Source organism: Lipotes vexillifer, unplaced genomic scaffold (assembly GCF_000442215.2).
Source record: "Lipotes vexillifer unplaced genomic scaffold, Lipotes_vexillifer_v1.1 scaffold343, whole genome shotgun sequence".
In the NCBI taxonomy this organism is placed as follows: domain Eukaryota; kingdom Metazoa; phylum Chordata; class Mammalia; order Artiodactyla; family Lipotidae; genus Lipotes; species Lipotes vexillifer.
The window spans coordinates 1,780,575-1,795,363 of NW_006777506.1; the positions used below are offsets into that span (position 1 = coordinate 1,780,575).

The 14,789-nt window shown below is 37.9% G+C and overlaps 2 protein-coding genes across 4 annotated transcripts in view; one reads left to right on the forward strand and one right to left on the reverse strand.

Annotated features, from left to right (window-relative positions):
* The window catches only part of TPR (translocated promoter region, nuclear basket protein), a 65,152-nt gene extending 64,878 nt beyond the window's left edge, over positions 1–274 (reverse strand). Inside the window, exon 1 of the mRNA XM_007451154.1 lies at positions 3–274. Coding sequence (XP_007451216.1) covers positions 3–124 — 122 coding nt within the window. The 5' untranslated portion in view covers positions 125–274. The remainder of the gene's footprint in view (positions 1–2) is intronic.
* A 3,560-nt stretch (positions 275–3,834) lies between these two features.
* ODR4 (odr-4 GPCR localization factor homolog) overlaps positions 3,835–14,789 on the forward strand; it is a 35,100-nt gene continuing 24,145 nt past the window's right edge. For 2 of the 3 annotated variants that reach the window (XM_007451146.1, XM_007451147.1), the window contains exons 1-5: positions 3,835–3,933; positions 6,133–6,267; positions 9,856–9,951; positions 12,779–12,885; positions 13,911–13,947. In XM_007451146.1, the coding sequence (XP_007451208.1) occupies positions 3,835–3,933; positions 6,133–6,267; positions 9,856–9,951; positions 12,779–12,885; positions 13,911–13,947 (474 nt within the window). The remainder of the gene's footprint in view (positions 3,934–6,132; positions 6,268–9,855; positions 9,952–12,778; positions 12,886–13,910; positions 13,948–14,789) is intronic. The other variant, XM_007451148.1, reaches the window with a different exon arrangement.

Sequence of the window (14,789 nt, forward strand, 5' to 3'; positions counted from 1 at the left end):
GCCCCTTGAGGCCATCGATCTCGGACTGCTGGTCAGCAAGGAACTTCTCAAGTTTGTTCTGGACCGACTTGGGCAGCTTGTTCAGTTCCGTGCGCTCCAGGACTTGCTGCAATACCGCCGCCATGTCGATCGGGCCGGGGACCGTGGCGGCAGCGGCCGACGGAGCAGAAACGGAGAAGAAAGGCGAAGACGAAGAGGACCCAGAAGCCTGGGCTGCCGCCTCCGCCACCTCGCTCGGCGTCTCGCGCGCGCCCGCCCGACGGAGACTCACGCGGCGGGACCCTGGGAAATCGAGTCCTGCGTTAACTGCTGCACCAGACGCGCCGCAACGCCCGTGTCCGCAGTGCGCGCGCAATCACCGGAAGCTGTGCACCCTGGGAATCCGAGTTCAGAGGCAGTCTCTGACCCCTGTCGTGCACTCCGCTTTCCAGCCCCCTTTTCAACCCGCTTCTAGCCGCGTAGGCTTCAGGGAAACGTAGTTTTCCCCAAACCCTTCCGTGAGCCCAATTCTGCACCACCAAGTCCGCTTTCTCCTTTCTCCCCGCCCCCCGGCTCTCCTTGCCTGCCGCGCGACCACTTATCCGCGAGGTGGCGCCACATAGTACCCGTTAACCTACGTTCCTCCCTGAAGAGGAGGGCGACCTTACTGTCATAGCTCCGGGATGCCATGGGTCGTCCTCTTTGGCGGCTTTTAGACACTGGGCCGCTAGAGGGCATCGGTCCCGGCAGGGCCGGACGGCAGACGCCAGGCTACCGCCACGCTCTTAATGGCGCCCGGAAGGGGGCGGGGTGGCGACCGCAGTCGCTTTGGCTGAGGCGCTGCGGTGAAAGGAGGGGGCCAGCGTGCGTCATCAATCTGAGCCACCTGACTCCAGAGACCCCGGGTGTGGAGTAGGAAGTGAGGTGCGGGAAGTTCGTCGCTTTCTGATGAATTCATTGACTGTGGAATTGGGACCGGAGTGGAATCTGGTCACTGGAGGCTGGTACTTGCACTCTAAACACCTTTCTCAGGTGGTCTGACAGTTCGACAGATTTGTCTGCCACGCGTGCACAGTCTGAGTACAGGTGAGTCAGCCTGAGGGTGGAATCCGCGTGTGTGTGTGTGTGTGTGTGTGTGTGTGTGATGTGTGTGCACTCGGGCACAGAGAACTGCCTTTTCAAGGAGGACAGAAAGGGATAGAGTATAGGAAATATATGGACGGTCACTCCTGTGCGACACACTCAAGTCCAGTTGTGAGACTTATCTTACTTAGATTTTTTGGTTTTTTGGTGGCGGAGTTGGTAACGGTGATTTAATAGGAATTTAAGGAGCTCGGTTTATTTTCCAGGAAGAGGATTTTAAAAAGCCAAGAGGAGTTTGAGTGTAGCTTTTATTTGTATGTTTTAAGGTAACGTTACAGAAAATGTTGCCTTGTGTTTATATTGTTAAAATTGAAAAACTTTTGGAACAGAAGTTGAACACGTTCGTTCTTAAAAACCACTTCTCACCCTGCCACCGTAACAGAACTACTTGTTTCCAAATTGTAGTTCTGTGACTTCTAAGAAGAATCCGTAGATTATTTCATGTTTGATTACTCTTCTACAAGAATTTGTTAAATTCTTTATTGAAAATAAAGCATTCCTAATGTCATCCTCCCTACAATTCCCACAGTAGCAAACCTTTGAGAATAGCAGTAAGGAGCTTAAGCTTGTTTCTTTCCTCCAAAATATTTTATATAAGTACTTTAATTAAGGTTGCTGGTATGTGCAGTACTGTATTATGTCCTAGGCCCACAATATTATCATTATTGATCTACTCTTTGGAAAATGCAGATGTTCTGTACTTGGACTTAGAGAATCCTAAAATTAGGTTTTCCGACCTGCTATGATCCAAATTCTTTATTTTGTAGACTAGGAAAACAGAGTCCAGGGAAGTTGCGTGGTCTCAAGTCAGCGTTTGGACAACTTGCAAAGCTTCTGCTGATACACAGCATTTCAGGAAAAATTGAACTGTATAAGAGAAGATCTACATTTTTATTAGCGTCCTTTATAAAGTATGGTTAGCTACATTTCCAAGTTTTGAAGGAGCACTAAAGAAAAAAAATATCCGACAGTCAACCAGATTTCATAACCCAAAGATTTTCATCTTTCTGTTGCATTCAGTTTCTTACACATTAACGTGACTAGTAGATGACACCTTGGAAAAAGTAAGATTAGAAAGTTACATATCATAACCTTGGAGTCACTGTTAACTGCTATTTCTTGTAAGAATTAAGAATTATTTAGGGCAGAAGGAAAAAGAGTAGAATAGCATGATGAAGTAAAAGAAAGTTTAATACACAGAAATGCATACCGTAAGGTGGTAAAAGTGGAAAGCCCTTAACTTTATAGAGGCATTAATGATTTAGACAGGCAGTCCTAGACTTCACCAAAAAAAAAAAAGTGCAAACCTGAGAGCTAAGAAGACATTTAATGCATTTTGAGACAAAATCAAACAGGAACTTTGAAAAGACCATCTAATAGGCCATTTCAAACTGGAAGCGATTCTCTGGGCTTTAGTTTTAGAGTAATGCAAGTCATTGTGACTGACAGTTTATTTTACTGATGTCAGATAAGCCACCCCAACACATCTAGAGTTGCCTGGATTTTGTTGTCCTGAATAAGATTGGGATTTTTTGCAGGACCTAAGTGACTATTACCGCTATTCAGAATGCTGCAACTGTGTTTCTTCAGTCTCTCTGTGGCTATTTTATAGCTTTTTGTTTCTCCCACACTGAATGTGAACTCCTTGAGATCATCATTTATTATTTCCTACCTCTTTTATTCAGCATCTTTGATTTTAAGCTACAGAAACTCAAATCAAAGGAGCATGAGCCAGTCAGAGGAATATGCTGATTTTCATCCCTAAACTGGCGAGAGGGTAGAACAGGAGTCCCCCTTAGTGAAAGTTTAATTGAGAGACTGGGTATGACTCCTTAGTATGAGCACAGTATTTAAGAATACTATTTAAGAAATGGATTTTAGAGCCAGACTGCCTGAAGTGAAATCCTACCTTTGCCACTTACCAGCTTTATTGCTTGGGCAAGTTATGTTACCTTTTTTCGTTTCAGTTCCTAAATCTATAAAACAAGAGTGTATATATGTCCCCTGCCTCATGGGGGTTTTTCTGAATATTAAATGTCACCATATGTTAAGTACTTAGAACAATGCCTTACACAAAATGGAAGCTCTACAAATATTTGTTATTATTGTATTGCTGTTTGTCTACTTCCATCATTCCAGTTGTACTCTGAGTTACTCAAGGGCAGAGGCCAAGTAGTATTCATCTTCGTGCCATCCCACTTGGCACAATTTCTTGCACATAGTAGTTCTTTATAGTGTGCTTACTGAATACATGAATTTGATTCCCTTTACCTCCCATTGAGCAACTCAGAAATTATCATCTTTTCTGTTTTAGAAATGAACACAGTGAGGCTCAGCAATAAATTACCAAGGATGATACAACTAAGGAGTAATAGATCTAAATAAGAAATCAGGTGTGTTGGCTACTAGTAGTTTAGTGTCCTCTTCATTATCTGAGGTATGGGAGTAGGTTTTATCGCTCATGTCAACTCTGGTTGATTGGTAGTCATTTCCTGCAACACTCTGTTGAGAATGCTGAAGCTACATTCAAACTTTGCAAGAAAGAATACCCTGTTGAATAAGCAATCACTGTAAGGTATGGGGTAGTATCAGGGTAGTACAACTTCTGTCTTTATACTACCCCAACGAGGAGAACATTGCAAATTATATTTTTTGCCTAAAAATGCTCTATATTTTTTCTTATAATTTAGGAGGTTGAATTAGTTCTTAATAATGGGAAGAACCTACATTGTAGAAGAGACTGTTGGCCAGTATCTTTCAAACATCAGTCTCCAAGGAAAAGGTTTTGTCTCTGGTCTTTTAATAGGACAGGTATGTATCTTTTCCTATGTATTTACTGAGAAAGCAAATTTGTTTATTTAAAGTTAAAATATGCTATTTAACAATAAATTCAAGTTAGGGGATGGAGGGATGGAATTAAGAAGAATAATGTAGCCCAGGTTTGCCCAAGTCAGAACACATTCCCTTTTGACAATGTAAAAGTAACTTATAAGGTAGACACTGCAAAATTAGAATTTTACTGACTAGATTATTCATGTTTTATTGTCTTTCCAAAGGGATTTTTGTGCCCCTTTAATCTTTAATTCCTGGTTGTCCCATTTTTTACAAAGGTAGCTTTTTATAATTTTATTTCTAGTTTGTCTTATTTCAGACTTGTAGCAAATATAGGTCGTATATTTTATTGTATATTATCGTACCCATTTATTGAATTTTTTTTTAATATTGATTCAGTGGAGATTGAGGGAAAGGGACTGAGAGAAATTTGGATGTTACACAAATTTTATTTCCCTCTTAGAGTTAAGGCTCAAAAATCAAACCAAAATGGAACAGATATTTGGGCAGTTACTTTACAAAGCATAAGCACCCACTGATATATTATAATTGAAGGAAGAATGCGTTAATCAGCAGGGAGGACTTGTCAGCAGTACACAGAAATGAAAAAAGGGGAGTCACACAAACAAACTGGCTACATACATCTAAACACTATTTAGGGGAGACTGTACTCTGGTCCAAAGATTAATTTTGAGGCCTAATAGCAAATAAAACCCTATTGGGGGCAGATTTCTTTCTGGATATTTTAACATGATGCCTTAGAACCTTCAAATTGGATAATTAACTTGTTCTGATTCTATCCACATTCCCAAGCTACTTTCTCTTACAATTTGATGCCCTATGTTGCCTACTTATAAAGAATGCACCATGCAGAGGACTTATACGTGTTCATGGTATTCTACTTTTAGCATCATTCTGAATGATCTTAGGTAATGTCAGTGTGGCCCTCAGAGACAGGTGCATTCTCAGAGTTTTCACGAATCCGATTTCTTAACTTGTAAGACAGAGGGCAGACCCTGCACTGTTCACCCAGGTAATACCACCCTCTTAGGCTTCTCATTAGACAGCCAGACAACCTCTCCTGGCAACAATCTGAACTTCTTTTAGATTCACGTTACTTAACATCTAGTATGGGGTTCTTTTTGCTAGGAACAGAACTGATCAGTAAAGGTGAAAGGTCAGGGAGAAATACCCTCTTCCAAACTTGCCTTACAGCACATAGGCTGTTTCTAGAGCTCAGCAAAACCACCATCTTACGTATAAGTCTCCCACAATTTAGGGAGAATTCCAATCTCTCTTCATGCTGCCTTTTCATTCCTTTCAGTATTCTACATGCTTCTTCTTTCTCTTTATTCCAGGATTCATCACTTTTCTTGCCTTCCCCTCAAGCTTTCAGGCTTGCCTGTCTCCTACTCCTAGGGTCAGTTTCTTTTTCTTTTCAAAATCATAGATTTTATGAAAAGAAAGAGCTTTCTTAATCAGCACCTACCTTTTCCTTTTGTGCACTTCAATGTAACTTTCTGGAAATAACTTTTATTGAAATAATTTCTCTTCCTTTATTTTCTGTTCCAGGATGACACTAGCGATTAGAATTTCAGGTCATGTGTGAGGATAACATCATGCTAACTTGTATTTTTACTCTTTCTTTATAGGAAATTTTCACTGTAATGAGACTGAGCTATTAAATTTTTCCTAAATTTATCTTTAGGTTTCCCACTTCTGGTTGGCATTTAATTGCTATTAAAACTGAGGAACATAAATCTAATATCACTTCACCTTTGTTTTTCTGTGGACACACATGAACAAGTTCCCCACTATCATTGTTTTTATGAAAGTAAGATGAACAAGGTCATTTGTTGCTTTATTTTATTGGGTTTTTATATTTGTTGAACTGTCTAATCTGTTCCAGTAAGCCATTTTTAAGGACCACTGCATGATTCACATTCAGGTTGCCCAAACAGATAAGGAGCTGGTATTAAATATATTAAAAGATAAATAACATGTGAGGAAAATGTTGTAAGGCTATCCATGAAAATCGTTTTCTCTGTAGATTCTGGTATAATACAGGTATTAACAATTTAAGCTGCTATAAATATTACTCAGTTTTTGCACGTCATAAGGGCTTTGCATTCCTCAGTCAGTTATCACCCTAATAAGCTTTTCTAATTTGTTTTTAAGTGTTCTTCACAAAAGGATTACGTGATTCTTGCCACTAGAACGCCACCCAAAGAGGAACAAGATGAGAGCTCCAAACATTCCAAAGCTAAGTTGGATAACTTGGATGAAGAATGGGCCACAGAACATGCCAACCAGGTCATCACGTTTGTTTCTTTATATAGTTGTTTGTGTTTATTGACTAACAAAATAAAAGTACCTTATCCTCAGGTTACTAGACTAGGATTTCAGAGTACTCATTCTTACGTTTTCAAAACTTGGGTAGTATGTCAAAAATAGAAGTATTTTCTGCTCTGTTTCCTCCATGATTATATTTTTTATTTATTGATTACTTGCATCTAGTTTTTAAAAAAGCATTTTCTTACTTGAAGTTGAGTAATCCACCCAAGATTCATGTAATAGGTAGTGAAACTGGGATTTGAACCCAGGTGGTGTGACTTGAAAGCCTTTGATCTTGTACACTATGCTTTTCCATTGTTAACTTTTATCTGTTGTGTTTTTTAACCTATATCCTGTTATTGGTCATTTACCTTATTTCCAATTTTTCCTTATTTTAAAATAATACTAGTTATTGGTAACATTGTTGCTGGTCAGATTGTTTTAAAGACTTAAACCAGGTACTGAGGAAATAAAATGATGGTTAAATTTTTCTTTAATGTCCTTAGAATTTATATTTTAAGCAAAGTGAAAGACATTATTACCAAAACAAATTGTAAGAGAAGTGAATAAAAATAGGATAGTACCATAGGAATATAGAGTGGGGAATGATTAAATATCTGTCAAAGGTTGGATTCAAACAGCTTCACACTTGAAAGATGAATAGGACTTTGCTAGTAGAAGTCAGGGAGCACATTGAATGCACAAAGGACAGTGGATAAATGACCCAATGGCATGAAATTTAAAGGTATGTTAGAATAGCACGCAATTGGGTGTAATTGAAGCATGGTGTATATAAAAGAATGCTTTTAGGCATAAGACTGTATGGGGCCAGTTTATGGATGGTTTTGAAGTGTCATTCTAGGAAGGAAGGAGTTCTTTTGGAGCTAGTAGCTCTATGGTAGACTTTCAGAGCTCCCTATTTTGAGAAGGATTGAGAAATAATCCTGCCAATAATTGAGAAAGTAATTGCAGTGCCCTGGTACAGTGTAAATGGAGAGTAGAGGGATTGGAGCGAGAGAGAGCAGAAAATATAGTTACAGTAATAGTTCAAAAAAAGGTGACATGAGCTAGTGACTAGACTCTAAGCTTCCTGAGGATGGGGTCACGTCGTTTTTGTTTATGGCCGTATCCTTAGTGCCAGGCATAGTGTTCCCATGGTTTATGATGAGAACTCCAAAATGTTGGATAAGTGAATGGATAAATAAGCAAACTAAAGCAGTGGGCTAAAGCTTCATTGCCAAAACATTTCAGAGAAAGAGCTAGTATTAAGATGATTCAGTGACCAAGTAGATTGGCAGTAAAAAGAGATTGTGAGAGAGTTGCTAAAGATTATTGAGATTTTTTTTTTTAGCCTGGGTCTAGGAAGATGGCGTTGCCATTACATGAAGAGGAAACAGGTTTGGGGTGAGTCAGAATGATGAGTAAATTCACTTAAAAGTAGTTATTGAATGGATTATATCATCCAATAAAGTATGTTAAAATAAGGTAAAAATAAAATTATTTCCTTCTCCAATTATCTTTAAATCTTCAAACACACACATGTTTATCTGCATTTGTGATGGGGGGTAGTATGTAGTTATATTTTTGAAAAATGCAATAAATATTTAATACCATCTTCTAATGAAATATTAAATATTTTAAACTTATATTTCCAATGGTTTGTAAATAACTTTCTACTCTAATTTTGCTTTTGGCCTTCTGTAAAATTACATACCTGTATCTATATCTATGTCTAGTCTATATACATCTATACACACAAACATAAAATTTATGTAGTAAAATAGATAATCTTTTTGCCTCTAGCAAGAAATGGTTAATTTTATTTGTTGATGATTTTTAAAAGATGTGCAAGTTCCCCATGCTAAGTATGAAAACTTTATTCCTTATTTATGTATGTCAAGCTTGTGTCACTGTAGTAAATAGAATTTATGAAATCAGAGGGAACCACCAGCAGACATAATGCAAATATATTAGGGGTTAGACTATGGTATCTAATTTTTTGAAGACTTAACTTTGTGATCAGTTTGCTCATACATTAAGTACATAAAAGGTAACCAGAGCACTATGAGTATAGATGGTAGAAAAGAATACATGTGGCACTAAGAACTAGCCACAATGATGTGGAAGGAAAATCACAGATATTATGCAGGACAAACTGGTAGGATGTGTCAAAATCCTTAAAAATATGTATGACCCTTTAACCTAGTTATCCACCTAGTTATCCACCTCAGGAGATTTATTATAAGCAAATAATCCTGTGAACACAGAAACTTGCTAGGATTTTTAACCAATATTATTTTAAGGTACAGAAAAATTGGAAATAATATAAATGCCCAATATCAATAAGAAGGTTTTAAAAATTGAGGTAAAGCTAAACAACAGGAAACAATGGAGTTTCAAGCTGAACCCCCTCTGCTCAAATCCCAGACTCTGCTGAATATTATAGGGATACAAAGGTAGTTGAGAATTAACTTCTTCCATTAAGGAGCTCCCAGATCAACTAGTAAGGTTCAGACATAACCATAGTACAGGTTCATGTGATAAGCTCCATGGGAAAACTACACTGAGGTCCTGCAGGAGTTTGGAGATCAAAGGATCAGGGAAGGCAGCTTCCTCAAGCTGACTTCGAGGTATTCAGTAGAGTTCAGGCATGTAGACGTGTAAGAGAAAGTCTTTTCAAGGCTGAGTGAGCAGCCTGAGTAAAGGTATAGAGTCAGAAAGCCTAACCATATATGTGGAGAACAGTGAGAAGTTTGTGATTGATGCTTGAATATTTCATGGGAAGTAGTATCAAATGAGGCTCTGAATATCAGATCAGCCAGATTTTAGAGAGTCTGCAATACCAGTCTAAGATAAAAATTTGTATTTTATTTAGCTGATAGTGGAAGCCCTTGAAAAATTTTGGAGATATTTTAGTTTTCGATCTTTGGAGAAAGTAGTTTATTTATTGATGTAGCTAAAGAGTGTCATTATTAAATGGTTTTATTTACAAAGTAGTTTTAAGGTAAAAAGTTAAGGACAGTCTAGGACGATTGTGTGCATAATAACACCCCATTCATCTTGGTTTTCATCCATTTTGGCTGCATTGGGTCTTTGTTGCTGCGCGCGGGCTTTCTCTAGTTGCGGTGAGCGGGGGCTACACTTCGTTGTGGTGCGCAGACTTCTCATTGCGGTGGCTTCTCTTGTTGTGGAGCACAGGCTCTAGGTGCGTGGGCTTCAGTAGCTGTGGCACATGGGCTCAGTAGTTGTGGCTTGTAGGCTCTAGAGCGCAGGCTCAGTAGTAGTGGTGCACAGGCTTAGTAGCCCCATGGCATGTGGGATCTTCCCAGACCAGGGCTCGAGCCCATGTCCCCTGAATTGGCAGGCAGATTCTTAACCACTGTGCCACCAGGGAAGTTCCCATTTCTCAATATTTTAACCTTTTTTTTCAAAGCCCCTACCTCAATGCTTTGCATATAGTTGGTACTAGGTAGGCATTTGCTGATTTAATATTTAGCTTCTCAAACACAAAAGATTGCATATAATGTCAAATGCTTTTGTTAGCTAATACTATATTTCTGTTTACAGGTATCCAGAATGCTACCAGGGGGACTTTTAGTTCTTGGAGTATTTATTATTACAACCTTAGAAATGGGAAATGAATTTCAAAATACCCTACATAGAGTAAGTCTGAAATATCAAAAATTCTTAAAGTTATATCTTAATTGATTATACTTGTACACAGTGATCCTAGGCATATTTAGATTAATTCTCTATGCTGGGATTATGTTGAAACAGCTTTTTCCACCCAATTGGTTGGTATCTTGAGTGTAATACATGTCAGTATTTATATTTTCAACCAATGCTACATATTTTTAAAATAGTCGTTATTTTAAAGATAACATTTTACTATTGTGAAACAAGTTATAATGGTTTAACAATTTTTCTTGTGCCATAGCAGTATTCTGCTAGACCTTCCATTTAGTTCCAAGTGATTGCTGTAATGTGAAATTAATAGGTTTTGCAATTCTTCACCTCTTCAATTCTCTCAGGATCCTGAGAGTAAGACATAAAATAACAAGTCAGATACTTATTCTTTATTTCTGGACCGAGTATCTATTATGAATCCCCTGCTTTTTGTTTAATTCCTATGTCAGTCATTTGGGTAACATGGTTTACAAGTAAATATGAGGGTCCACAAGCTGTTTCCCCTTAAGCCCAGACCTAAAGCAAACTCTGTGCAGCCAGTTTTCATCTCTTTTAGTACTCAAGATCCAAATAAGCCTTCAAAAGTTATTTTCCACCCCAAGAGAGAAGACCTCATTATCTTGAGAAGTGAAAAACCCCACAGAATCCCCCTAAACCTTTTTCTAGTAAAAAGTGTGCAGCTAAAAATCCAGGTGCTACAGATTCTTCCAGTTTTGTAACATTCTCTCCCATCAAATATCCCACCTTCAAACCTTTGATATTTGTACTTATGGGGTTAAAGGAAGAAAATGGTGATAATCCCTCCCCTGGCAAGTTATTCAACCTTCTGCCTTTTTTACTGTTTTAAATAAATGTACCTCTTTCACAATCATTCATCCTATTTGGCATTTTGAAATGTAATCTATATCCATGTGTATTTAATAGCATTGGCTGTGCATCCTCTTGTGGTTGGGTTGAATGTGGGCTCAGTGCTAGACAGATACAGTAGATCCTCCTTCCTCTTGCTTTTTCTATCTCTTTTGTTTCTAAGAAGCATGTAAGATTTTAGAAATGCCCTATTTCAGAAATTTTAGCATTTTTTTTTTTTTTTTTCCTTGCGTTATGCGGGCCTCTCACTGTTGTGGCCTCTCCCATTTGCGGAGCACAGGCTCCGGACGCGCAGGCTCAGTGGCCATGGCTCACGGGCCCAGCCGCTCCGCGGCATGTGGGATCTTCCCGAAACGGGGCACGAACCCGCGTCTCCTGCATTGGCAGGCGGACTCTCAAGCACTGCGCCACCAGGGAAGCCCAATTTTAGCATTTTAATTATCAATTTAATTAATTTAACAATTTAATTAATTGTTTCCATTGACCTGCATTGAGGGACAATATATGAAGTAACCTTATAAAACTTGTCACTGTCTCCCATAAGGTCATTGCTAAGAACTTTGTTTGTTATATTACATAATATTGTCTTTGAAGAAATTTATTTTGATATCATTATTAAGAAAGTTATGCCTCCATCTCTGGGCTATTGTAAATAGAGCTGCAATGAACATTTTGGTACATGACTCTTTTTGAATTATGGTTTTCTCAGGGTATATGCCCAGTAGTGGGATTGCTGGGTCTAAGTGTCCATCGTCGGATGAATGGATAAAGAAGATGTGGCACATATATACAATGGAATATTACTCAGCCATAAAAAGAAACAAAATTGAGCTATTTGTAATGAGGTGGATGGACCTAAAGTCTGTTATTCAGAGTGAAGTTAGTCAGAAGGAGAAAGACAAATACCATATGCTAACACATATATACATAATTTAAGTAAAAAAAATGTCATGAAGAACCTAGGGGTAAGACAGGAATAAAGACACAGACCTACTAGAGAATGCACTTGAGGATATGGGGTGGGGGAAGGGTAAGCTGGGACAAAGTGAGAGAGTGGCAAGGACATATATACACTACCAAACGTAAAATAGATAGCTAGTGGGAAGCAGCCGCATAGCACAGGGAGATCAGCTCAGTGCTTTGTGACTGCTTAGAGGGGTGGGATAGGGAGGGTGGGAGGGAGGGAAACGCAAGAGGGAAGAGATATGGGGATATATGTATATGTATAACTGATTCATTCTGTTATAAAGCAGAAACTAACACACCATTGTAAAGCAATTATACTCCAATAAAGATGTAAAAAAAAAAAAGTTATGCCTCTTCTGATCAATTGTTTAGCTTATGGACTGTGTGAATTAGGGAACTGATTGGGTTTCTCTGTGCACATTATTTTTAGAAAGCTTAGAGCCAAATTTATGAACCCTCTCCCTATATAAGGTATGCATTTTTATAATTCTTACATGTGGCATAGATTTTTGTCACTATTTCTGATTTTTTTCACTTAGAATTTATGTTATTACTATATTTTATGTGCCCTTATGTATTATTACCTTACATCTTTTGAGACATTTAAATAAGAAATGCCAAATAGGTGACACGCTCCATTTTTATAGGTTAAAAATCACTTGTCACTTCTCATTCTAATTAAAGTCTTTATTCTGTACTTCACTTAAATGTTAGTTGCCCAAAATCATGTTCAGTTGATCATTAATGGCAGTGAATTATACTTTTTTAATACCTAATTTTTATATATCCCTAAAAATGGAATCTAAATGGTTAATAATCAGTTTCACTCTTTCTTTTGAGAAAAAGGAAATTTAATGATAGCATCATGGAATTTTAAAGCTAGATGAGTGCTTAAGGATATTATAATTGTCTTTTTCTGCACTCTCTTATTTTATTTTGTATTCAGTTGATGTGTTTTCCTCTCTTTCAGCTAGTATTTGCTGTGGAAAAATCTATGAATAAAAAGAGACTGTGGAATTTCACAGACGAGGAGGTCTCAGAACGAGTGACACTTCACTTTTGTTCTTCTACAAAAAAGTATCTTTTATTTAGGTGTTTATGTTCTAAAGTATATGATACCAAAATAATGTTCCTGCAGGTTTTTTCCCCAAACATTTATTTAAGTCATCATTTAAAAAATAGGCTTAGTTTGTACGTTTTTCTGTAAATAACACATAATTCGGACTGCCAATAATAATGGTAATAATGGTTGTTAATCATGTATCAGGGTTGTAAAGAGTTTGAGAGAGGTGGCAAGGACTGGGCATTCTGAACTCTTTACCAGCTCTCCACCCCTGTACATTGAAATACACTAGGGCCCCTACAGAAAGGTACAGCTTAGGCAAAGTAATGCTTTTATTTTGTTTACCTCCAGTTCCTATAGATAAAATGTTCAATGCAAAGCACAGCTGCACTGAGCTGGCAATTTTTATATCTTTGGCCAAGATCAAGTGACACTAAAAGCCAATTATAGGGCCTTCTTAGCTTCTTTCCTCTACATATTACCAGGGCAAGTACGTCCCAAGCATGAGGCAGCCTCACCAAGGGAGTGAAGCATTGCAAGGGCCCAATAAATTAGGACCTGCAAAAAGACAATATTCAAAAAGTGATCATTCCTGTAGAAGGCGGGCTGTTAACTCCTTTGGTATTTAACTAGAAAGTTTCATGTACAGACCCTTTGACCCAGTAAACATTCCCAGACTTGACTTCATTCAGAACAGCACTCCTATTTGTTAAAAAGGGTCTGTATTTGAGGACAGTTTTGTAAGAGCTATCATTCTATTCATTGTGATTAGCAGGATTTATAAGCAGTAGGAAATAGTTTACAATACCACAAGTATTATAGTCAGAGGAATTTGTATATATGTATGTATATGTATTTACACAAACATATACATACATATATATGTGTATACATATCTTTAAGTGTCATGCCATGAAGTGGTATGATTTTGTAAAAACTCTTGGATGCATATACTTTATTTTTTGATGGTTTATTTTCTTTTGGTTATCAAGAATTGCTTTCTTATTTTTTTGGTTATTTCTATCCTTAATTAATAAAGAATATTTTGTCGAACTTACGATATCCATAATCCAAAGGTAAGAAAAACTGCTCTTTAAAGATTTTTCTGTGTTGCAAACTATTTTTAAATAAAATTCAATTTTTAGTTTTAATAATTTTCAGTGCTATCTCTTCCTGTTAATGTCCACGACCACCTGTAGTTTTTTATTTTGAAATATGATTAATTTCACTACAGACAAGGACAATTTGTGTTTTTTTTTATTGTTAAAATATTTTTGTTAAGCTCTCCCTACCTTGTTTATGTGTCTGGTATTATATTTGAGAGGCTAGCAGTAAAAGTGTCTAGGCTTGTGGGAGCCACAGTCCCCAGTAAACAAGCTGTCTGTACTCAGCAGGATCCAAACTAACATTTTGCCAAGGTGTCTAAAAAGCAATGTGAGGGACTTCCCTGGTGGTCCAGTGGTTAAGACTATGCTTCTACTGCAGGGGGGCACAGGTTCGATCCCTGGTCAGGGAACTAAGATCCCACAGGCCATGCAGTGTGGCCAAAAAAAAAAGAGAAGCAGTGTGAAAAAGTAATGCAGTATTCTGTTAGCAAGGATAGGACAGAAAGGAAAATGTCTGGCACCTAGTATTTGCTCAGTGATTATTTACTCTCCATCAGAAGCTTCAGAATTGATACTGTTGAAGCTACATGTGGGACCTACAGGACCAGAGGACTTGTCAGGATTTTAAGCAAGCCTTTTGCTGGGCGAGGGAGTTGCCAAGATTGCCTGGGATGTGCTGAAGAATACTGAACTTTTAATGCATGCTTTATTTTTATTTAGTTCTAACCTATTACCCTTTCATGAAGGAATTTGGCCAAATATATTAGATAACAGCTTGTATAAGTTACTGGGTTGTACATTTTATGATGTTT